Consider the following 26,403-nt stretch of genomic DNA (forward strand, 5'->3'; position numbering starts at 1 on the left):
CAGAAGCTGTAACACAGTGGATTGCGTTTTGGAGACTTCATCCGTTGCAAAACGTTTTTAGAAATATAGTTGTTTAGCAGGAGTGCAAGGGCGAATTGCAGTGGTAGAAAAAATACCAATCGTCATACTTCAGTAAAAAAATAAAGATACTTTAATAGAAAATGAGTCAAGTTAACATGAAAATCACCCAGTAAAATCCTACTTAAGTAAAAGTCAGAGTATTTGGCTTTAAATATACGTAAGTATCAAAAGTAAAAGTATAAATCATTTCAAAGTCCTTATACAGTTGAAGTCGGAAGTGTACATACACCTTAGCCAAATACATTTAAACTCAGTTTTTCACAATTCCTGACATTTAATCCTAGTAAAAATTCCCTGTCTTAGGTCAGTTAGGATCACCACTTTACTTTAAGAATGTGACATGTCGGAATAATAGTAGAGAGAATTATTTATTTCAGCTTTTATTTGTTTCATTACATTCCCAGTGGGTCAGAAGTTTACATACACTCAATTAGTATTTGGTAGCATTGCCTTTAAATTGTTTAACTTGGGTCAAACATTTCAGGTAGCTTTCTACAAGCTTCCCACAATAAGTTGGGTGAATTTTGGCCCATTACTCCTGACAGAGCTGGTGTAACTGAGTCAGGTTTGTAGGCCTCCTTGCTCGCCCACACATTTTCTATAGGATTGAGGTCAGGGCTTTGTGATGGCCACTCCAATACCTTGACTTTGTTGTCCTTAAGCCATTTTTCCACAACTTTGGAAGTATGCTTGGGGTCATTGTCCATTTGAAAGACCCATTTTCGCCCAAGCTTTAACTTCCTGACTGATGTCTTGAGATGTTGCTTCAATATATCCACATAATTTTCCTCCCTCATGAAGCCATCTATTTTTGTGAAGTGCAACAGTCCCTCCTGCAGCAAAGTACTCCCACAACATGATGCTGCCACCCCCGTGCTTCACGGTTGGGATGGTGTTCTTCGACTTGCAAGCCTCCCCGATTTTCCTCCAAACATAACGATGGTCATTATGGCCAAACAGTTCTATTTTTGTTTAATCAGACCAGAGAACATTTCTCCAAAAAGTACGATCTTTGTCCCCATGCGCAGTTGCAAACCGTAGTCTGGCTTTTTATGGCGGTTTTGGAGCAGTGGCTTCTTCCTTGCTGAGCGGCCTTTCAGGTTATGTCGATATAGGACTCATTTTACTGTTGGAATAGATACTTTTGTACCTGTTTCCTCCAGCACCTTCACAAGGTCCTTTGCTGTTGTTCTGGGATTGATTTGCACTTTTCACACCAAAGTACGTTCATCTCTAGGAGACAAAACGTGTCTCCTTCCTGAGCGGTATGACGGCTGCGTGGTCCCATGGTGTTTACACTTGCGTACTATTGTTTGTACAGATGAATGTGGTACCTTCAGGCGTTTGGAAATTGCTCGCAAGGATGAACCAGACTTGTGGAGGTCTACACATTTTTTTCTGAGGTCTTAGCTGATTTCTTTTGATTTTCCCATGATGACAAGCAAAGAGGCACTGAGTTTGAAGGTAGGCCTTGAAATACATCCTCAGGTACACCTCCAATTGACTCAAATGATGTCAATTAGCCTACCAGAAGCTTCTAAAGCCATGACATTTTCTGGAAATTTCCAAGCTGTTTAAAGGCACAGTCAACTTAGTGTATGTAACTTCTGACCCACTGGAATTGTGATACAGTGAAATAATCTGTCTGTAAACAATTGTTGGAAAAATGACTTGTGTCATGCACAAGTAGATGTCCTAACCGACTTGCCAAAACTATAGTTTGTTAACAAGAAATGTGTGGAGTGGTTGAAAAACGAGTTTCAATGACTCCAACCTTAATGTATGTAAACTTCCGACTTCAACTGTATAAAGCAAACCAGACCGCACCATTTCTTAATTATTTTTAATTTACAGATAGCTAGGGGCACGCTCCAACACTTGGATATCATTTACGAATGAAACGTGTTTAGTGAGTCCGCCAGATCAGAAGCAGTAGGGATGACCAGGGATGTTCTCTGTTTAGTGAGTCCTCCAGATCAGAGGCAGTAGGGATGACCAGGGATGTTCTCTGTTTAGTGAGTCCTCCAGATCAGAGGCAGTAGGGATGACCAGGGATGTTCTCTGTTTAGTGAGTCCTCCAGATCAGAGGCAGTAGGGATGACCAGGGATGTTCTCTGTTTAGTGAGTCCTCCAGATCAGAGGCAGTAGGGATGACCAGGGATGTTCTCTGTTTAGGGAGTCCGCCAGATCAGAGGCAGTAGGGATGACCAGGGATGTTCTCTGTTTAGTGAGTCCTCCAGATCAGAGGCAGTAGGGATGACCAGGGATGTTCTCTGTTTAGTGAGTCCGCCAGATCAGAGGCAGTAGGGATGACCAGGGATGTTCTCTGTTTAGTGAGTCCTCCAGATCAGAGGCAGTAGGGATGACCAGGGATGTTCTCTGTTTAGTGAGTCCTCCAGATCAGAGGCAGTAGGGATGACCAGGGATGTTCTCTGTTTAGTGAGTCCTCCAGATCAGAGGCAGTAGGGTTGACCAGGGATGTTCTCTGTTTAGTGAGTCCTCCAGATCAGAGGCCGTAGGGATGACCAGGGATGTTCTCTGTTTAGTGAGTCCTCCAGATCAGAGGCAGTAGGGATGACCAGGGATGTTCTCTGTTTAGTGAGTCCGCCAGATCAGAGGCAGTAGGGATGACCAGGGATGTTCTCTGTTTAGTGAGTCCTCCAGATCAGAGGCAGTAGGGATGACCAGGGATGTTCTCTGTTTAGTGAGTCCTCCAGATCAGAGGCAGTAGGGATGACCAGGGATGTTCTCTGTTTAGTGAGTCCTCCAGATCAGAGGCAGTAGGGATGACCTGGGATGTTCTCTGTTTAGTGAGTCCTCCAGATCAGAGGCAGTAGGGATGACCAGGGATGTTCTCTGTTTAGTGAGTCCTCCAGATCAGAGGCAGTAGGGATGACCAGGGTTGTTCTCTGTTTAGTGAGTCCTCCAGATCAGAGGCAGTAGGGATGACCAGGGATGGTCTCTGTTTAGTGAGTCCTCCAGGTCAGAGGCAGTATGGATGACCAGGGATGTTCTCTGTTTAGTGAGTCCTCCAGATCAGAGACAGTAAGGACGACCAGGGATGTTCTCTGTTTAGTGAGTCCTCCAGATCAGAGGCAGTAGGGATGACCAGGGATGTTCTCTGTTTAGTGAGTCCTCCAGATCAGAGGCCGTAGGGATGACCAGGGATGTTCTCTGTTTAGTGAGTCCTCCAGATCAGAGGCCGTAGGGATGACCAGGGATGTTCTCTGTTTAGTGAGTCCTCCAGATCAGAGGCAGTAGAGATGACCAGGGATGTTCTCTGTTTAGTGAGTCCTCCAGATCAGAGGCCGTAGGGTTGACCAGGGATGTTCTCTGTTTAGTGAGTCCTCCAGATCAGAGGCCGTAGGGATGACCAGGGATGTTCTCTGTTTAGTGAGTCCTCCAGATCAGAGACAGTAGGGATGACCAGGGATGTTCTCTGTTTAGTGAGTCCTCCAGATCAGAGGCAGTAGGGATGACCAGGGATGTTCTCTGTTTAGTGAGTCCTCCAGATCAGAGGCAGTAGGGATGACCAGGGATGTTCTCTGTTTAGTGAGTCCTCCAGATCAGAGGCAGTAGGGATGACCAGGGATGTTCTCTGTTTAGTGAGTCCTCCAGATCAGAGGCAGTAGGGATGACCAGGGATGTTCTCTGTTTAGTGAGTCCTCCAGATCAGAGGCAGTAGGGATGACCAGGGATGTTCTCTGTTTAGTGAGTCCTCCAGATCAGAGGCAGTAGGGATGACCAGGGATGTTCTCTGTTTAGTGAGTCCTCCAGGTCAGAGGCAGTATATGACCAGGGATGTTCTCTGTTTAGTGAGTCCTCCAGGTCAGAGGCAGTAGGGATGACCAGGGATGTTCTCTGTTTAGTGAGTCCTCCAGATCAGAGGCAGTAGGGATGACCAGGGATGTTCTCTGTTTAGTGAGTCCTCCAGATCAGAGGCAGTAGGGATGACCAGGGATGTTCTCTGTTTAGTGAGTCCGCCAGATCAGAGGCAGTAGGGATGACCAGGGATGTTCTCTGTTTAGTGAGTCCGCCAGATCAGAGGCAGTAGGGATGACCAGGGATGTTCTCTGTTTAGTGAGTCCGCCAGATCAGAGGCAGTAGGGATGACCAGGGATGTTCTCTGTTTAGTGAGTCCTCCAGATCAGAGGCAGTAGGGATGACCAGGGATGTTCTCTGTTTAGTGAGTCCTCCAGATCAGAGGCAGTAGGGATGACCAGGGATGTTCTCTGTTTAGTGAGTCATCCAGATCAGAGGCAGTAGGGATGACCAGGGATGTTCTCTGTTTAGTGAGTCCTCCAGGTCAGAGGCAGTATATGACCAGGGATGTTCTCTGTTTAGTGAGTCCTCCAGATCAGAGGCAGTAGGGATGACCAGGGATGTTCTCTGTTTAGTGAGTCCTCCAGATCAGAGGCAGTAGGGATGACCAGGGATGTTCTCTGTTTAGTGAGTCCTCCAGATCAGAGGCAGTAGGGATGACCAGGGATGTTCTCTGTTTAGTGAGTCCTCCAGATCAGAGGCAGTAGGGATGACCAGGGATGTTCTCTGTTTAGTGAGTCCTCCAGATCAGAGGCAGTAGAGATGACCAGGGATGTTCTCTGTTTAGTGAGTCCGCCAGATCAGAGGCAGTAGGGATGACCAGGGATGTTCTCTGTTTAGTGAGTCCTCCAGATCAGAGGCAGTAGGGATGACCAGGGATGTTCTCTGTTTAGTGAGTCCTCCAGATCAGAGGCAGTAGGGATGACCAGGGATGTTCTCTGTTTAGTGAGTCCTCCAGATCAGAGGCAGTGGGGATGACCAGGGATGTTCTCTTGATAAGTGTGTGAATTTGACCATTTTCCTGTCCTGCTCAGCATTCAAAATGTAACAAGTACTTTTGGGTGTCAGGGGAAATGTATGGAGTAAAAAGTACATCATTTTCTCTAGAAATGTAGTGAAGTAAGAGTAAAAGTTGTCAAAAATATAAATAGTAAAGTACAGATACCCCAAAAAACTACTTAAGTAGTACTTTCAAGTATTTTTACTTAATTAAGTACTTTACACCACTGGCAAATTGTTATTGCACACCAGCACTTCCCTAACGGAAATATGCAAATAAATGCTAGAACAAGCCAATACAATCTCACAACTACAACACTCTACTCAGCAAATTGGATGCAGTCTATCACAGTGCCATCCGTTTTGTCACCAAAGCCCCATATACTACCCACCACTGCGACCTGTATGCTCTCGTTGGCTGGCCCTCGCTTAATATTCGTCGCCAAACCCACTGGCTCCAGGTCATCTATAAGTCTTTGCTAGGTAAAGCCCCGCCTTATCTCAGCTCACTGGTCACCATAGCAGCACCCACCCATAGCACGCGCTCCAGCAGGTATATTTCACTGGTCACCCCCAAAGCCAACTCCTCCTTCGGCCACCTTTCCTTCCGGTTCTCTGCTGCCAATGACTGGAACGAACTGCAAAAATCACTGAAGCTGGAGACTCATATCTCCCTCACTAGCTTTAAGCATCAGCTGTCAGAGCAGCTCACAGATCCCTGCACCTGCACATAGCCCATCTGTAAACAGCCCACCCAACTACCTCATCCCCATATTGTTATTTATTTATTTATTTCTCCTTTGCACCCCAGTATCTCTACTTGCACATCATCTTCTGTACATCCTACCATTCCAGTGTTTAATTGCTATATCGTAATTACCTCCCTAATCTTATCACATTTGCACACACTGTATATAGATTTTTTTCTATTGTGTTATTGACTGTATGTTTGTTTATTCCATGTGTAACTCTGTGTTGTTGTTTGTGTCGCACTGCTTTGCTTTATCTTGGCCAGGTCGCAGTTGTAAATGAGAACTTGTTCTCAACTAGCCTACCTGGTTAAATAAAGGACTTGTTCTCAACTAGCCTACCTGGATAAATAAAGGACTTGTTCTCAACTAGCCTACCTGGATAAATAAAGGTGAAATACCATTTTTTTTTAACTACCCAATGGGCACAATTCAGATGAAAATATTTTCCCGATGCCATATGAATGTCAGATTTTGAAAGTTTTTTTCATCAACGAGGCAGTGCTGTGTCTGCAGGAGGGAATTATAGGTAATCCAGAGGAGGGAAACATTGAAACTGTGTTCGGACTGGGCTTCCCTCCCTGTCTGGGAGGTACGACACACGCACACATTATACACACACTATGGATACACACACACACACACACACACACACACACACACACACACACACACACACACACACACACACACACAAAATACTGGACACCAGCTGACTACAAACACATGACATCCAATGAGACAGGTTGCTGTGTGTTTGTGTGAGGCCAGGTACTTTCCAGTTCGTTGATTCCATTGGTGAGGAGCATCTCGTAGCAATGATGAGTCTTTATGAAGATGTTTATGGTAATCAGTTCACGCCCTGCCAGCTGCTATTGGACCATGCGAGGGACCCAACTAGGAAGTTCCACAGGTAACCCCGCCCGCTCCAGCTCACCTCCAACCTTATTGGACGAGCCTCAACACTGCTTGGCTCTCATTGGATGGTTTAGTCAGCGTCCCCATGCAACTGCAGTCTGTTAGTACAGTGGGGCAAAAAAGTATTTAGTCAGCCACCAATTGTGCAAGTTCTCCCACTTAAAAAGATGAGAGAGGCCTGTAATTTTCATCATAGGTACACTTCAACTATGACAGACAAAATGAGAAAAAAAATCCAGAAAATCACATTGTAGGATTTTTTATGAATTTATTTGCAAATTATGGTGGAAAATAAGTATTTGGTCAATAACAAAAGTTTCTCAATACTTTGTTATATACCCTTTGTTGGCAATGACACAGGTCAAACGTTTTCTGTAAGTCTTCACAAGGTTCACACACTGTTGCTGGTATTTTGGCCCATTCCTCCATGCAGATCTCCTCTAGAGCAGTGATGTTTTGGGGCTGTCGCTGGGCAACACGGACTTTCAACTCCCTCCAAAGATTTTCTATGGGGTTGAGATCTGGAGACTGGCTAGGCCACTCCAGGACCTTGAAATGCTTCTTACGAAGCCACTCCTTCGTTCCCGGGCGGTGTGTTTGGGATCATTGTCATGCTGAAAGACCCAGCCACGTTTCATCTTCAATGCCCTTGCTGATGGAAGGAGGTTTTCACTCAAAATCTCACGATACATGGCCCCATTCATTCTTTCCTTTACACGGATCAGTCGTCCTGGTCCCTTTGCAGAAAAACAGCCCCAAAGCATGATGTTTCCACCCCCATGCTTCACAGCAGGTATGGTGTTCTTTGGATGCAACTCAGCATTCTTTGTCCTCCAAACACGACGAGTTGAGTTTTTACCAAAAAGTTCTATTTTGGTTTCATCTGACCATATGACATTCTCCCAATCCTCTTCTGGATCATCCAAATGCTCTCTAGCAAACTTCAGACGGGCCTGGACAAACTTCAGACTGGCTTAAGCAGGGGGACACGTCTGGCACTGCAGGATTTGAGTCCCTGGCGGCGTAGTGTGTTACTGATGGTAGGCTTTGTTACTTTGGTCCCAGCTCTCTGCAGGTCATTCACTAGGTCCCCCCGTGTGGTTCTGGGATTTTTGCTCACCGTTCTTGTGATCATTTTGACCCCACGGGGTGAGATCTTGCGTGGAGCCCCAGATCGAGGGAGATTATCAGTGGTCTTGTATGTCTTCCATTTCCTAATAATTGCTCCCACAGTTGATTTCTTCAAACCAAGCTGCTTACCTATTGCAGATTCAGTCTTCCCAGCCTGGTGCAGGTCTACAATTTTGTTTCTGGTGTCCTTTGACAGCTCTTTGGTCTTGGCCATAGTGGAGTTTGGAGTGTGACTGTTTGAGGTTGTGGACAGGTGTCTTTTATACTGATAACAAGTTCAAACAGGTGCCATTAATACAGGTAACGAGTGGAGGACAGAGGAGCCTCTTAAAGAAGAAGTTACAGGTCTGTGAGAGCCAGAAATCTTGCTTGTTTTGTAGGTGACCAAATACTTATTTTCCACCATAATTTGCAAATAAATTCATTAAAAATCCTACAATGTGATTTTCTGGATTCTTTTCCATAATTTTGTCTGTCATAGTTGACGTGTACCTATGATGAAAATTACAGGCCTCACTCATCTTTTTATGTGAGAGAACTTGCACAATTGGTGGCTGACTAAATACTTTTTTGCCCCACTGTATATCTAATCAGAGAACACCAGGGAGGTTGGGTTTATTAACGCTGTAGACCAGAGAACTCCAGGGAGGTTGGGGTTTATTAACGCTGTAGACCAGAGAACTCCAGGGAGGTTGGGGTTTATTAACGCTGTAGACCAGAGAACTCCAGGGAGGTTGGGGTTTATTAACGCTGTAGACCAGAGAACTCCAGGGAGGTTGGGGTTCATTAACGCTGTAGACCAGAGAACTCCAGGGAGGTTGGGGTTCATTAACGCTGTAGACCAGAGAACTCCAGGGAGGTTGGGGTTTATTAACGCTGTAGACCAGAGAACTCCAGGGAGGTTGGGGTTTATTAACGCTGTAGACCAGAGAACTCCAGGGAGGTTGGGGTTTATTAACGCTGTAGACCAGAGAACTCCAGGGAGGTTGGGGTTTATTAACGCTGTAGACCAGAGAACTCCAGGGAGGTTGGGGTTTATTAACGCTGTAGACCAGAGAACTCCAGGGAGGTTGGGGTTCATTAACGCTGTAGACCAGAGAACTCCAGGGAGGTTGGGGTTTATTAACGCTGTAGACCAGAGAACTCCAGGGAGGTTGGGGTTTATTAACGCTGTAGACCAGAGAACTCCAGGGAGGTTGGGGTTCATTAACGCTGTAGACCAGAGAACTCCAGGGAGGTTGGGGTTTATTAACGCTGTAGACCAGAGAACTCCAGGGAGGTTGGGGTTTATTAACGCTGTAGACCAGAGAACTCCAGGGAGGTTGGGGTTTATTAACGCTGTAGACCAGAGAACTCCAGGGAGGTTGGGGTTTATTAACGCTGTAGACCAGAGAACTCCAGGGAGGTTGGGGTTTATTAACGCTGTAGACCAGAGAACTCCAGGGAGGTTGGGGTTTATTAACGCTGTAGACCAGAGAACTCCAGGGAGGTTGGGGTTTATTAACGCTGTAGACCAGAGAACTCCAGGGAGGTTGGGGTTTATTAACGCTGTAGACCAGAGAACTCCAGGGAGGTTGGGGTTTATTAACGCTGTAGACCAGAGAACTCCAGGGAGGTTGGGGTTTATTAACGCTGTAGACCAGAGAACTCCAGGGAGGTTGGGTTTATTAACGCTGTAGACCAGAGAACTCCAGGGAGGTTGGGGTTTATTAACGCTGTAGACCAGAGAACTCCAGGGAGGGTGGAGTTTATTAACGCTGTAGACCAGAGAACTCCAGGGAGGTTGGGGTTTATTAACGCTGTAGACCAGAGAACTCCAGGGAGGTTGGGGTTTATTAACGCTGTAGACCAGAGAACTCCAGGGAGGTTGGGGTTTATTAACGCTGTAGACCAGAGAACTCCAGGGAGGTTGGGGTTTATTAACGCTGTAGACCAGAGAACTCCAGGGAGGTTGGGTTTATTAACGCTGTAGACCAGAGAACTCCAGGGAGGTTGGGGTTTATTAACGCTGTAGACCAGAGAACTCCAGGGAGGTTGGGGTTTATTAACGCTGTAGACCAGAGAACTCCAGGGAGGTTGGGTTTATTAACGCTGTAGACCAGAGAACTCCAGGGAGGTTGGGGTTTATTAACGCTGTAGACCAGAGAACTCCAGGGAGGTTGGGGTTTATTAACGCTGTAGACCAGAGAACTCCAGGGAGGTTGGGGTTTATTAACGCTGTAGACCAGAGAACTCCAGGGAGGTTGGGTTTATTAACGCTGTAGACCAGAGAACTCCAGGGAGGTTGGGTTTATTAACGCTGTAGACCAGAGAACTCCAAGGAGGTTGGGGTTTATTAACGCTGTAGACCAGAGAACTCCAGGGAGGTTGGGGTTTATTAACGCTGTAGACCAGAGAACTCCAGGGAGGTTGGGGTTTATTAACGCTGTAGACCAGAGAACTCCAGGGAGGTTGGGGTTTATTAACGCTGTAGACCAGAGAACTCCAGGGAGGTTGGGTTTATTAACGCTGTAGACCAGAGAACTCCAGGGAGGTTGGGGTTCATTAACGCTGTAGACCAGAGAACTCCAGGGAGGTTGGGGTTTATTAACGCTGTAGACCAGAGAACTCCAGGGAGGTTGGGGTTTATTAACGCTGTAGACCAGAGAACTCCAGGGAGGTTGGGGTTTATTAACGCTGTAGACCAGAGAACTCCAGGGAGGTTGGGGTTTATTAACGCTGTAGACCAGAGAACTCCAGGGAGGTTGGGGTTTATTAACGCTGTAGACCAGAGAACTCCAGGGAGGTTGGGGTTCATTAACGCTGTAGACCAGAGAACTCCAGGGAGGTTGGGGTTCATTAACGCTGTAGACCAGAGAACTCCAGGGAGGTTGGGGTTCATTAACGCTGTAGACCAGAGAACTCCAGGGAGGTTGGGTTTATTAACGCTGTAGACCAGAGAACTCCAGGGAGGTTGGGGTTTATTAACGCTGTAGACCAGAGAACTCCAGGGAGGTTGGGGTTTATTAACGCTGTAGACCAGAGAACTCCAGGGAGGTTGGGGTTTATTAACGCTGTAGACCAGAGAACTCCAGGGAGGTTGGGGTTTATTAACGCTGTAGACCAGAGAACTCCAGGGAGGTTTAACGCTGTAGACCAGAGAACTCCAGGGAGGTTGGGTTTATTAACGCTGTAGACCAGAGAACTCCAGGGAGGTTGGGGTTTATTAACGCTGTAGACCAGAGAACTCCAGGGAGGTTGGGGTTCATTAACGCTGTAGACCAGAGAACTCCAGGGAGGTTGGGGTTTATTAACGCTGTAGACCAGAGAACTCCAGGGAGGGTGGAGTTTATTAACGCTGTAGACCAGAGAACTCCAGGGAGGTTGGGGTTTATTAACGCTGTAGACCAGAGAACTCCAGGGAGGTTGGGTTTATTAACGCTGTAGACCAGAGAACTCCAGGGAGGTTGGGTTTATTAACGCTGTAGACCAGAGAACTCCAGGGAGGTTGGGTTTATTAACGCTGTAGACCAGAGAACTCCAGGGAGGTTGGGGTTTATTAACGCTGTAGACCAGAGAACTCCAGGGAGGTTGGGTTTATTAACGCTGTAGACCAGAGAACTCCAGGGAGGTTGGGTTTATTAACGCTGTAGACCAGAGAACTCCAGGGAGGTTGGGTTTATTAACGCTGTAGACCAGAGAACTCCAGGGAGGTTGGGGTTTATTAACGCTGTAGACCAGAGAACTCCAGGGAGGTTGGGGTTTATTAACGCTGTAGACCAGAGAACTCCAGGGAGGTTGGGGTTTATTAACGCTGTAGACCAGAGAACTCCAGGGAGGTTGGGGTTTATTAACGCTGTAGACCAGAGAACTCCAGGGAGGTTGGGGTTTATTAACGCTGTAGACCAGAGAACTCCAGGGAGGTTGGGTTTATTAACGCTGTAGACCAGAGAACTCCAGGGAGGTTGGGGTTTATTAACGCTGTAGACCAGAGAACTCCAGGGAGGGTGGAGTTTATTAACGCTGTAGACCAGAGAACTCCAGGGAGGTTGGGTTTATTAACGCTGTAGACCAGAGAACTCCAGGGAGGTTGGGGTTTATTAACGCTGTAGACCAGAGAACTCCAGGGAGGTTGGGGTTCATTAACGCTGTAGACCAGAGAACTCCAGGGAGGTTGGGGTTTATTAACGCTGTAGACCAGAGAACTCCAGGGAGGTTGGGGTTTATTAACGCTGTAGACCAGAGAACTCCAGGGAGGTTGGGGTTTATTAACGCTGTAGACCAGAGAACTCCAGGGAGGTTGGGGTTTATTAACGCTGTAGACCAGAGAACTCCAGGGAGGTTGGGGTTTATTAACGCTGTAGACCAGAGAACTCCAGGGAGGTTGGGGTTTATTAACGCTGTAGACCAGAGAACTCCAGGGAGGTTGGGGTTTATTAACGCTGTAGACCAGAGAACTCCAGGGAGGTTGGGGTTTATTAACGCTGTAGACCAGAGAACTCCAGGGAGGTTGGGGTTTATTAACGCTGTAGACCAGAGAACTCCAGGGAGGTTGGGGTTTATTAACGCTGTAGACCAGAGAACTCCAGGGAGGTTGGGGTTTATTAACGCTGTAGACCAGAGAACTCCAGGGAGGTTGGGGTTTATTAACGCTGTAGACCAGAGAACTCCAGGGAGGTTGGGGTTTATTAACGCTGTAGACCAGAGAACTCCAGGGAGGTTGGGGTTTATTAACGCTGTAGACCAGAGAACTCCAGGGAGGTTGGGGTTTATTAACGCTGTAGACCAGAGAACTCCAGGGAGGTTGGGGTTTATTAACGCTGTAGACCAGAGAACTCCAGGGAGGTTGGGGTTTATTAACGCTGTAGACCAGAGAACTCCAGGGAGGTTGGGGTTTATTAACGCTGTAGACCAGAGAACTCCAGGGAGGTTGGGGTTTATTAACGCTGTAGACCAGAGAACTCCAGGGAGGTTGGGGTTTATTAACGCTGTAGACCAGAGAACTCCAGGGAGGTTGGGGTTCATTAACGCTGTAGACCAGAGAACTCCAGGGAGGTTGGGGTTCATTAACGCTGTAGACCAGAGAACTCCAGGGAGGTTGGGGTTTATTAACGCTGTAGACCAGAGAACTCCAGGGAGGTTGGGGTTTATTAACGCTGTAGACCAGAGAACTCCAGGGAGGTTGGGGTTCATTAACGCTGTAGACCAGAGAACTCCAGGGAGGTTGGGGTTTATTAACGCTGTAGACCAGAGAACTCCAGGGAGGTTGGGGTTTATTAACGCTGTAGACCAGAGAACTCCAGGGAGGTTGGGGTTTATTAACGCTGTAGACCAGAGAACTCCAGGGAGGTTGGGGTTTATTAACGCTGTAGACCAGAGAACTCCAGGGAGGTTGGGGTTTATTAACGCTGTAGACCAGAGAACTCCAGGGAGGTTGGGGTTTATTAACGCTGTAGACCAGAGAACTCCAGGGAGGTTGGGGTTTATTAACGCTGTAGACCAGAGAACTCCAGGGAGGTTGGGGTTTATTAACGCTGTAGACCAGAGAACTCCAGGGAGGTTGGGGTTTATTAACGCTGTAGACCAGAGAACTCCAGGGAGGTTGGGGTTCATTAACGCTGTAGACCAGAGAACTCCAGGGAGGTTGGGGTTCATTAACGCTGTAGACCAGAGAACTCCAGGGAGGTTGGGGTTTATTAACGCTGTAGACCAGAGAACTCCAGGGAGGTTGGGGTTTATTAACGCTGTAGACCAGAGAACTCCAGGGAGGTTGGGGTTCATTAACGCTGTAGACCAGAGAACTCCAGGGAGGTTGGGGTTTATTAACGCTGTAGACCAGAGAACTCCAGGGAGGTTGGGGTTTATTAACGCTGTAGACCAGAGAACTCCAGGGAGGTTGGGGTTTATTAACGCTGTAGACCAGAGAACTCCAGGGAGGTTGGGGTTTATTAACGCTGTAGACCAGAGAACTCCAGGGAGGTTGGGGTTTATTAACGCTGTAGACCAGAGAACTCCAGGGAGGTTGGGGTTTATTAACGCTGTAGACCAGAGAACTCCAGGGAGGTTGGGGTTTATTAACGCTGTAGACCAGAGAACTCCAGGGAGGTTGGGGTTTATTAACGCTGTAGACCAGAGAACTCCAGGGAGGTTGGGGTTTATTAACGCTGTAGACCAGAGAACTCCAGGGAGGTTTAACGCTGTAGACCAGAGAACTCCAGGGAGGTTGGGGTTTATTAACGCTGTAGACCAGAGAACTCCAGGGAGGTTGGGGTTTATTAACGCTGTAGACCAGAGAACTCCAGGGAGGTTGGGGTTTATTAACGCTGTAGACCAGAGAACTCCAGGGAGGTTGGGTTTATTAACGCTGTAGACCAGAGAACTCCAGGGAGGTTGGGTTTATTAACGCTGTAGACCAGAGAACTCCAGGGAGGTTGGGTTTATTAACGCTGTAGACCAGAGAACTCCAGGGAGGTTTAACGCTGTAGACCAGAGAACTCCAGGGAGGTTGGGTTTATTAACGCTGTAGACCAGAGAACTCCAGGGAGGTTTAACGCTGTAGACCAGAGAACTCCAGGGAGGTTTAACGCTGTAGACCAGAGAACTCCAGGGAGGTTTAACGCTGTAGACCAGAGAACTCCAGGGAGGTTGGGGTTTATTAACGCTGTAGACCAGAGAACTCCAGGGAGGTTGGGGTTAAACTAAACATGTGTGTGTGTTTCTGATGTTATTTATATTGATGACTGTGCTGGACTTATCCAATAAACTCCACAACCTCCACTGTCTGTGTGTGTGTGTGTGTCTGTGTGTGTGTGTGTGTGTGTGTGTGTGTGTGTGTGTGTGTGTGTGTGTGTGTGTGTGTGTGTGTGTGTGTGTGTGTGTGTGTGTGTGTCAGACAAATCAAGTGCTCAGTTGAGAGGTTATTTAATTTTCTATTGATCATAGACATCCTGAAGACCTCATTAGACATTATGTTTCAAGGTGTTCAGACCTCATTAGACATTATGTTTCAAGGTGCTCAGACCTCATTAGACATTATGTTTCAAGGTGTTCAGACCTCATTAGACATTATGTTTCAAGGTGTTCAGACCTCATTAGACATTATGTTTCAAGGTGCTCAGACCTCATTAGACATTATGTTTCAAGGTGCTCAGACCTCATTAGACATTATGTTTCAAGGTGTTCAGACCTCATTAGACATTATGTTTCAAGGTGTTCAGACCTCATTAGACATTATGTTTCAAGGTGTTCAGACCTCATTAGACATTATGTTTCAAGGTGTTCAGACCTCATTAGACATTATGTTTCAAGGTGTTCAGACCTCATTAGACATTATGTTTCAAGGTGCTCAGACCTCATTAGACATTATGTTTCAAGGTGTTCAGACCTCATTAGACATTATGTTTCAAGGTGCTCAGACCTCATTAGACATTATGTTTCAAGGTGTTCAGACCTCATTAGACATTATGTTTCAAGGTGTTCAGACCTCATTAGACATTATGTTTCAAGGTGTTCAGACCTCATTAGACATTATGTTTCAAGGTGTTCAGACCTCATTAGACATTATGTTTCAAGGTGTTCAGACCTCATTAGACATTATGTTTCAAGGTGTTCAGACCTCATTAGACATTATGTTTCAAGGTGTTCAGACCTCATTAGACATTATGTTTCAAGGTGTTCAGACCTCATTAGACATTATGTTTCAAGGTGCTCAGACCTCATTAGACATTATGTTTCAAGGTGTTCAGACCTCATTAGACATTATGTTTCAAGGTGTTCAGACCTCATTAGACATTATGTTTCAAGGTGTTCAGACCTCATTAGACATTATGTTTCAAGGTGCTCAGACCTCATTAGACATTATGTTTCAAGGTGTTCAGACCTCATTAGACATTATGTTTCAAGGTGTTCAGACCTCATTAGACATTATGTTTCAAGGTGTTCAGACCTCATTAGACATTATGTTTCAAGGTGTTCAGACCTCATTAGACATTATGTTTCAAGGTGTTCAGACCTCATTAGACATTATGTTTCAAGGTGCTCAGACCTCATTAGACATTATGTTTCAAGGTGTTCAGACCTCATTAGACATTATGTTTCAAGGTGTTCAGACCTCATTAGACATTATGTTTCAAGGTGTTCAGACCTCATTAGACATTATGTTTCAAGGTGCTCAGACCTCATTAGACATTATGTTTCAAGGTGTTCAGACCTCATTAGACATTATGTTTCAAGGTGCTCAGACCTCATTAGACATTATGTTTCAAGGTGCTCAGACCTCATTAGACATTATGTTTCAAGGTGTTCAGCCCTCATTAGACATTATGTTTCAAGGTGTTCAGACCTCATTAGACATTATGTTTCAAGGTGCTCAGACCTCATTAGACATTATGTTTCAAGGTGCTCAGACCTCATTAGACATTATGTTTCAAGGTGTTCAGACCTCATTAGACATTATGTTTCAAGGTGTTCAGACCTCATTAGACATTATGTTTCAAGGTGCTCAGACCTCATTAGACATTATGTTTCAAGGTGTTCAGACCTCATTAGACATTATGTTTCAAGGTGCTCAGACCTCATTAGACATTATGTTTCAAGGTGTTCAGACCTCATTAGACATTATGTTTCAAGGTGTTCAGACCTCATTAGACATTATGTTTCAAGGTGTTCAGACCTCATTAGACATTATGTTTCAAGGTGCTCAGACCTCATTAGACATTATGTTTCAAGGTGCTCAGACCTCATTAGACATTATGTTTCAAGGTGCTCAGACCTCATTAGACATTATGTTAAAGGTGTTCTATGCAACATGTACTCAGCTATTTAATGTTGAAGCCATCTTAAATTATTATTTTCTTAGAGCACCTTTAACACCATCATCATCATCATCATCATCACTATCATCACCATCATCATCATCATCATCATCACTACAATCCCTGGTTAAACACCATCATCATCACCATCATCATCACTATCATCACCATCATCATCATCATCATCATCACTACAATCCCTGGTTAAACACCATCATCATCACCATCATCATCATCATCATCATCACTACAATCCCTGGTTAAACACCATCATCATCATCATCACTACAATCCCTGGTTAAACACCACCATCATCACCATCATCATCATCATCATCATCACTACAATCCCTGGTTAAACACCACCATCATCATCACCATCATCATCATCATCATCATCACTACAATCCCTGGTTAAACACCACCATCATCATCACCATCATCATCATCATCATCATCACTACAATCCCTGGTTAAACACCATCATCATCACCATCATCATCATCATCATCATCACTACAATCCCTGGTTAAACACCACCATCATCATCACCATCATCATCATCATCATCATCACTACAATCCCTGGTTAAACACCACCATCATCATCACCATCATCATCATCATCATCATCATCACTACAATCCCTGGTTAAACACCATCATCACTAGTAAAGAGACTAACACCAGCCCTTACCATAGCAAATCACCATAGCAACCCCCTGTAGCAGCCAGAACTTAGTTAACTCTACAGTTTGCAGTTACTGCAGGACCACGTTCAGTTGCAGATAGAAATGCCATGAACAGAGCTGATGTTAAATCCTTATTCTACATGTCAAAGGCATATTTGGTCTACAAAGGCTATTTCTATCTGAAGGTTCCAAAACAAAAGTTTAAGTTCAAGGTTAAGTTTAAACATCAGCCAATTAAAAATGGTTGATGTAGTGTCATGTGACAGAATGCTACATTGTAGCTGGTCTCATCAGATAACCTGGCACACGTTAGCCCTATGCTAACCTCACCAGATGACAGATTATTTCCTGGAACAAATTCCTCATCAGCCTATCAAAGACCTTTAGGGCTGGATTCAATCAGATCGCATTAGAGCTGTCAAATCCAGGCTATTGGGCAACACAAACACTTTTAACCGAAATCTCCTCGCTATTTCAGGTTTAATAAATGAGTCTGTCAATTTGAACTAAGCAAGATACTGTAGTAAATTGTTCATTTTACATATTGCCTAGCCTACTGTAGCTAAGCAAACCATGGCAAAGTTGAATTACAAATCAGAAACGCAGATTGTATATAGTAGTCTAGGCCTAATGAAATGACAAGTCAATCATGCAGACAGGCCTAGCTATTATCCATGTATAACAGTTTGTATAACAGTTGGCAGAGAATAAGGCTCAATTGACAGAAAATATATATTTTTTTATCTTCCCCCCAGTTCATCCAAGTATTTCTCGGCGGAGAGATTTTGATATCCTCTGTCCAAATTCATCACTCAAACTCTCCTGTCTGACTCATCTATTAAAACATAAGTTCCTTTATTACCTTCGCGTTAGAACACAGGAATTGTTATTTTGATGGAAAACCACATTTCGCTTCTTATGTCGCTACAAATGACGTCGCCATTCCCTTCTTAATTCACTCAAAAACGTTAAGGAAGGGTTGAGGATCGCAAGAGCTGCTTCTCACCGATTTGATGACTCCAACGATCTGATTGAATCTAGGCCTTAAACTTGTTCTCCACAAACCAAAGGCATTCTGTAATAGGTTGACTGGCCAGCAGAGGGACACATGTTAACCTTGAATATAGAGATTTAAAATGCTCTGACTAGCACACTTCTCAAATCACCCTCCAAGTGGCAGTATAGAGTCCCTATCTCTCCTCCAATCAATAAGAAGGCACACAGCAGCCGGGGTTCATCCAATCGGAAGGTACACAGCATCTGATTCAACCAATAAGAAGGGACATGTAGGATGTCTCTACGGTAACCAAACGCTGCAGGCGGGAAATAAACGCCTGAGCGGTTTTTCCTTGTTTCTGGTCCTGACGAGAAAAACATTTTACTGTCGGGAGGTTCTCTCTTCTGTGCTGTTCAACCAATCCAGTCAATGTGGAGGAGGAGTTAAGATGGAGTGTCGCCTTGTTAACGTCCTAAAGTGGAAGTCATGTCACAGGCTGCCCAATGAGGGAGCTTCCCAATGAGGGAGCTGCCCACTGAAGGAGCTGCCCAATGAGGGAGCAGCCCACCGAGGGAGCTGCCCAATGAGGGAGCAGCCCACCGAGGGAGCTGCCCAATGAGGGAGCAGCCCACCGAGGGAGCTGCCCAATGAGGGAGCTGCCCACCGAGGGAGCTGCCCAATGAGGGAGCAGCCCACCGAGGGTGACTACAGCGAACAAGACAGAAAGTACAGTACTTCATTAAAATGGCAAACCTTGCCTTCGTCCTTTACGTAGATCGCACAGGAGGTTGGTGGCTTCTTAATTGGGGAGGATGGGCTCGTGGTAATGGCTGCAGTGGAATGCTAGCAAGTACATCAAACACATGGTTTCCGTTCCAAGCCATTATTATGAGCCGTCCTCCAATCAGCTGCCTCCTCTGGTGTGATAAACACCTTGTGACGGTGTTAAATCTTGGGCCTCCAGCCCTGTATGAACTGTGTGATCCGTTAAATCTTGGGCCTCCAGCCCTGTATGAACTGTGTGATCTGTTAAATCTTGGGCCTCCAGCCCTGTATGAACTGTGTGATCTGTTAAATCTTGGGCCTCCAGCCCTGTATGAACTGTGTGATCTGTTAAATCTTGGGCCTCCAGCCCTGTATGAACTGTGTGATCCGTTAAATCTTGGGCCTCCAGCCCTGTATGAACTGTGTGATCCGTTAAATCTTGGGCCTCCAGCCCTGTATGAACTGTGTGATCCGTTAAATCTTGGGCCTCCAGCCCTGTATGAACTGTGTGATCTTGGTGACATGCAAACGGCTGAGATGGAAGTCATGTGACAGGGTCTCCTCGTCGAGCTGAACCAGGAGGCTCCCGTCAACGCGCTCTCTCTGGAACACGCCCACCGCTGCCTCTGATAGGCCAATGAACCTCAGACTGGCAGACACCTCCTCCAATGAGAGGGCAGACAGGTCAGTGGGCGGGCGCCAGGCAGGGTCACTAGGCGGAGTCGACCCCTCGCATGTCCCGCCTCCCTCGGCGCCTCTAGAGAGCTCTGCTGTCTGATTGGCTGGTACAGGCTCTGGGGAGGGGCAGGGGGAGGGACTAGGGCGGTTAAAGGGGTTCAGTGCTCCGAAGGGAGCGAATCGACTCTGAGGGGGCGGAAGCCTCAGCCGGGAGAAGGAAGAGGAATTATAGCTCCACGGCTCCACCCAGGTGGCCTGCGCTGGCTGGGGATTGGCCAAGCTGTCAGCAGGGAGAGCAGGGATTGGCTCAGGGCTGATGTGGGAGGGGTCAGTCCAGGAACATGGATAACAGTAGATAGACGAGTCTGGAGGAGAGACAGAACAACTAGAGAAAGATGGAAAGAGAGAGAGGGAAGGATGAGAGAAAGGGATATGGTTAGTCTGTGTCTGTCTGTCTGTCTGTCTGTCTGTCTGTCTGTCTGTCTGTCTGTCTGTCTGTCTGTCTGTCTGTCTGTCTGTGTGTCTGTCTGTGTGTGTGTGTGTGTTTGTGTGTGTGGGTGTGTCTGTCTGTGTGGGTGTGTCTGTCTGTTGTGTGTGTGTGTGTGTGTGTGTGTGTGTGTGTGTGTGTACCTGTTGGGTGGTCCAGAGGAGTAATAGGAGAGATGTGTCTGTGGGAAGCGGGGCGGGACCGGTGGACTGGGGGTGGGGCTTGGACAGGAAGGGGAGGAGTCTCCTTTACAGCATCGAGGAGGAACTGGAGGAGCGATCAGGAACCTGCACTCTTCTCTCACCTACACACACACACACACACACACACACACACACACACACACACACACACACACACACACACACACACACACACACACACACACACACACACACACACACAATTACACAATCACACACAGAGTGGTTTCTATAGAGTCTGAATAATTTCCAGAGGAATGTGCAATAATACAGGAGTGTGTGTGTGTGTGTGTGTGTATGTGTGTGGGTGGGTGTGTCTGTGTGGGTGTGTGTGTTGGCATACTGGTAAATGTCACTCTCGACCTTTCACTCCTGATACACACTCTTCAGCACACAAACTGCATTGTTGGTTAAGGGCTTGTAAGTAAGCATTTCACAGTAAGGTCTACACTTGTTGTATTCGGCGCATGTTAAAAATAAAATTTGAAACACACAGGGTGTGTGTGACCAAACCAGGAAGTGTGTATCAATAATTCAGTCTCATCCTGAGTTTAACAACCAAATGGGGGGGAGGGAGAGAGGAGAGAGGAGAGAGAGAGAGAGAGAGAGAGAGAGAGACATTTTGATACAAAGCCTGCTTTAGCATGAAGATGGATTGAGGGCATTTCTAACACAAAGCCTGCTTTAGCATGAAGATGGATTGAGGACATTTCTAACACAAAGCCTGCTTTAGCATGAAGATGGATAGAGGGCTTTACTGACAAAGCCTGATTTAGCATGAAGATGGATTGAGGGCATTTCTGACACAAAGCCTGATTTAGCATGAACAGGGCCATTAAGGGTTTCCACCATTTTGAAGTTTAATCTTCTACTTCTGACAGTCGGTAAACAAACTGTGTTGTCTGAACAAGTATTAAGGTGTTGTCTGAAAAGGTATAATGACAAGGTTGGTGATTTACTGCCCCCTGGAGGGTGTTGTCTGAACAGGTATAAAGACAAGGTTGGTGATTTACTGCCCCCTGGAGGGTGATGTCTGAACAGGTATAAAGACAAGGTTGGTGATTTACTGCCCCCTGGAGGGTGATGTCTGAACAGGTATAAACTAAACCTAAGCACGGGAAGCATAGAAATAGCACACACAGAACAGATACGCCTTTTCTTAGACTTGCTTTCTATGTGAATTTGGTCAGATCGCCCAAAAAGTGACATATTGCAGCTTTAATAGTTCTCTCCTCCTACCGAGGCTCCGGCCGAGGATAATCCTGTGCTTCCTGCTACACCCTCCTGTTGTTTTCTCTGAGGAGAAAAGTACGTTTAAAAACGATACGCAAGTCATCTTTTTATCCATAAAATGTCTGGCACAACTATTAAAAAAAAAAAAAAATTACACAACACATATAAATGTGATTCCATCATTTGTAAACATCATTTGGGCCTCCCTGGCGGTGTCACAGCTGGCATGACCGGGAGCACCACCCGTGGAGGGTTTGGCAGGACCGGGAGCACCACCCGTGGAGGGTTTGGCATGACCGGGAGCACCACCCGTGGAGGGTTTGGCAGGACCGGGAGCACCACCCGTGGAGGGTTTGGCAGGACCGGGAGCACCACCCGTGGAGGGTTTGGCAGGACCGGGTGCACCACCCGTGGAGGGTTTGGCAGGACCGGGTGCACCACCCGTGGAGGGTTTGGCAGGACCGGGAGCACCACCCGTGGAGGGTTTGGCAGGACCGGGAGCACCACCCGTGGAGGGTTTGGCAGGACCGGGAGCACCACCCGTGGAGGGTTTGGCAGACCGGGTGCACCACCCGTGGAGGGTTTGGAAGACCGGGTGCACCACCCGTGGAGGGTTTGGCAGACGAACGATGTTTCCTCTGATACGTTGGTTCAAATCAAATCAAATTTATTTGTCACATGGTTAGCAGGTGTTATTGGTCACATGGTTAGCAGATGTTATTGGTCCATACACATGGTTAGCAGATGTTATTGGTCACATGGTTAGCAGGTGTTATTGGTCACATGGTTAGCAGATGTTATTGGTCACATGGTTAGCAGATGTTATTGGTTACATGGTTAGCAGGTGTTATTGGTCACATGGTTAGCAGATGTTATTGGTCCATACACATGGTTAGCACGTGTTATTGGTCACATGGTTAGCAGGTGTTATTGGTCACATGGTTAGCAGGTGTTATTGGTCACATGGTTAGCAGATGTTATTGGTCACATGGTTAGCAGGTGTTATTGGTCACATGGTTAGCAGATGTTATTGGTCCATACACATGGTTAGCAGGTGTTATTGGTCACATGGTTAGCAGGTGTTATTGGTCCATACACATGGTTAGCAGGTGTTATTGGTCACATGGTTAGCAGATGTTATTGGTCCATACACATGGTTAGCAGATGTTATTGGTCACATGGTTAGCAGGTGTTATTGGTCACATGGTTAGCAGATGTTGTTGGTCACATGGTTAGCAGGTGTTATTGGTCCATAACACATGGTTAGCAGATGTTATTGGTCCATACACAAGGGTTAGCAGATGTTATTGGTCACATGGTTAGCAGGTGTTATTGGGTCTGGTAGCAGGTGTTAATGCGAGTGTAGTGAAATGCTTGTGCTTCTAGTTCCGACCGTGCAGTAATATCTAACAAGTAATCTACCAATTCCACAACAACTACCTCATACACACAAGTGTAAAGGTATGAATACGAATATGTACATAAAAATATATAAATGAGTGATGGCCGAACGGCATCGGCAAGATGCAGTAGATGGTATAGAGTACAGTATATACATATGAGATGAGCAATGTAGGGTATGAGAACATTATATAAAGCGGCATTGTTTATAAGGTGGCTAGTGATACATTACATCAAGCTGCAGTAGATAGAGTACAGTATATACACATGAGATGAGTAATGTAGGTTATGGTTGACTTCCGGGTTAAGAAGAAGCACGGCTTGGTGGAGCATGCCTCGGAGGACACGTCCCGATCTTCACCTCTACCGAGTCCGCTGGGGAGTTTCCGCACTGAGGCAAGGTCGTAACTACCAATTCGATAACAAGTAAATAGGGTAAAACTATTGAATAAACAAATAGTAAACATAATTTGATTGATGATGTGCTAATGTAGGAGTCATTTCATACAATCACAATAGTTTCCGCTCCTCGATTACCTTTGACCTTAATCAAAAGGAGGAGAGGACGCGAGGAGTCGAGCAAAACAATTAATGACCTGAATCGCCTTCATTCATTGGCTGATCCCTCCTAATGACCTGAATCGCCTTCATTCATTGGCTGATCCCTCCTAATGACCTGAATCTCCTTCATTCATTGGCTGATCCCTCCTAATGACCCGAATCTCCTTCATTCATTGGCTGATCCCTCCTAATGACCTGAATCTCCTTCATTCATTGGCTGATCCCTCCTAATGACCCGAATCTCCTTCATTCATTGGCTGATCCCTCCTAATGACCTGAATCTCCTTCATTCATTGGCTGATCCCTCCTAATGACCTGAATCGCCTTCATTCATTGGCTCATCCCTCCTAATGACCTGAATCGCCTTCATTCATTGGCTGATCCCTCCTAATGACCTGAATCGCCTTCATTCATTGGCTGATCCCTCCTAATGACCTGAATCGCCTTCATTCATTGGCTGATCCCTCCTAATGACCTGAATCGCCTTCATTCATTGGCTGATCCCTCCTAATGACCCGAATCTCCTTCATTCATTGGCTGATCTCTCCTAATGACCCGAATCTCCTTCATTCTCCTAATGACCTGGATGGAATTCTGTTCTTCCTTAACCTATAGGATGTCCCACCCAGTGGACTACTTACAAACGGAGACATCCCTCATTGGTGCTGCCCATGCTGTCACAGATAGGAGAGGTGCTCTCTAGGTATCTCTATGGTATAGATAGGAGTGGTGCTCTCTAGGTATCTCTATGGTATAGATAGGAGAGGTGCTCTCTAGGTATCTCTATGGTATAGATAGGAGAGGTGCTCTCTAGGTATCTCTATGGTATAGATAGGAGAGGTACTCTCTAGGTATCTCTATGGTATAGATAGGAGAGGTACTCTCTAGGTATCTCTATGGTATAGATAGGAGAGGTGCTCTCTAGGTATCTCTATGGTATAGATAGGAGAGGTGCTCTCTAGGTATCTCTATGATGTAGATAGGCGAGGGAATCTCTAGGTATCTCTATGGTATAGATAGGAGAGGTGCTCTCTAGGTATCTCTATGATGTAGATAGGCGAGGGAATCTCTAGGTATCTCTATGGTATAGATAGGAGAGGTGCTCTCTAGGTATCTCTATGGTATAGATAGGAGAGGTGCTCTCTAGGTATCTCTATGGTATAGATAGGAGAGGTACTCTCTAGGTATCTCTATGGTATAGATAGGAGAGGTGCTCTCTAGGTATCTCTATGGTATAGATAGGAGAGGTACTCTCTAGGTATCTCTATGGTATAGATAGGAGAGGTACTCTCTAGGTATCTCTATGATGTAGATAGGAGAGGTGCTCTCTAGGTATCTCTATGGTATAGATAGGAGAGGTGCTCTCTAGGTATCTCTATGGTATAGATAGGAGAGGTGCTCTCTAGGTATCTCTATGGTATAGATAGGAGAGGTACTCTCTAGGTATCTCTATGATGTAGATAGGCGAGGGTATCATGGTATAGATAGGAGAGGTGCTCTCTAGGTATCTCTATGATGTAGATAGGCGAGCTACTATCTATGATGTAGATAGGCGAGCTACTATCTATGATGTAGATAGGCGAGGTGCTCTCTAGGTATCTCTATGGTATAGATAGGAGAGGTGCTCTCTAGGTATCTCTATGATGTAGATAGGAGAGGTGCTCTCTAGGTATCTCTATGATGTAGATAGGAGAGCTACTATCTATGGTGTAGGTAGGAGAGGGTATCATGGTATAGATAGGAGAGCTACTATCTATGATGTAGATAGGCGAGCTGCTCTCTAGGTATCTCTATGATGTAGATAGGCGAGCTACTATCTATGATGTAGATAGGCGAGCTACTCTCTATGATGTAGATAGGCGAGCTACTATCTATGATGTAGATAGGAGAGGTGCTCTCTAGGTATCTCTATGATGTAGATAGGCGAGGTACTCTCTATGGTATAGATAGGCGAGCTACTATCTATGATGTAGATAGGCGAGCTACTCTCTATGATGTAGATAGGCGAGCTACTATCTATGATGTAGATAGGAGAGGTGCTCTCTAGGTATCTCTATGATGTAGATAGGCGAGCTGCTCTCTATGGTGTAGATAGGCGAGCTGCTCTCTATGGTGTAGATAGGCGAGCTGCTCTCTATGGTGTAGATAGGCGAGCTGCTCTCTATGGTGTAGATAGGCGAGCTGCTCTCTATGATGTAGATAGGCGAGCTACTATCTAGGTATCTCTATGATGTAGATAGGCGATGTGCTCTCTAGGTATCTCTATGATATAGATAGGAGAGCTACTATCTAGGTATCTCTATGGTGTAGATAGGCGAGCTACTATCTATGGTGTAGATAGGAGAGCTACTATCTATGGTGTAGATAGGCGAGGGAATCTCTATGGTGTAGATAGGCGAGGTGCTCTCTAGGTATCTCTATGATATAGATAGGAGAGCTACTATCTAGGTATCTCTATGGTGTAGATAGGCGAGCTACTATCTATGGTGTAGATAGGCGAGCTACTATCTATGATGTAGATAGGAGAGCTACTATCTATGGTGTAGATAGGAGAGCTACTATCTATGGTGTAGATAGGAGAGCTACTATCTATGGTGTAGATAGGAGAGCTACTATCTATGATGTAGATAGGAGAGGTGCTCTCTAGGTATCTCTATGGTATAGATAGGAGTGGTGCTCTCTAGGTATCTCTATGATGTAGATAGGCGAGGTGCTCTCTATGATGTAGATAGGAGAGGTGCTCTCTAGGTATCTCTATGATGTAGATAGGAGAGGTGCTCTCTAGGTATCTCTATGGTGTAGATAGGAGAGCTACTATCTATGATGTAGATAGGCGAGGTGCTCTCTAGGTATATCTATGGTGTAGATAGGCGAGGTGCTCTCTATGATGTAGATAG

At 45.9% G+C, this 26,403-nt stretch overlaps 1 protein-coding gene across 1 annotated transcript in view; it reads right to left on the reverse strand.

Annotated features, from left to right (window-relative positions):
• Positions 1-17,008: 17,008 nt before the first annotated feature.
• The window catches only part of gareml (GRB2 associated, regulator of MAPK1-like), a 68,898-nt gene continuing 59,503 nt past the window's right edge, over positions 17,009-26,403 (reverse strand). Inside the window, exons 7-8 of the mRNA XM_045721252.1 lie at positions 20,252-20,412; positions 17,009-20,006 (exon numbers count right to left, since the gene is read on the reverse strand). Of these exons, the coding sequence (XP_045577208.1) occupies positions 19,418-20,006; positions 20,252-20,412 (750 nt within the window). The 3' untranslated portion in view covers positions 17,009-19,417. The remainder of the gene's footprint in view (positions 20,007-20,251; positions 20,413-26,403) is intronic.

This window comes from Salmo salar, chromosome ssa06 (genome assembly GCF_905237065.1).
Source record: "Salmo salar chromosome ssa06, Ssal_v3.1, whole genome shotgun sequence".
Lineage (NCBI taxonomy): Eukaryota > Metazoa > Chordata > Actinopteri > Salmoniformes > Salmonidae > Salmo > Salmo salar.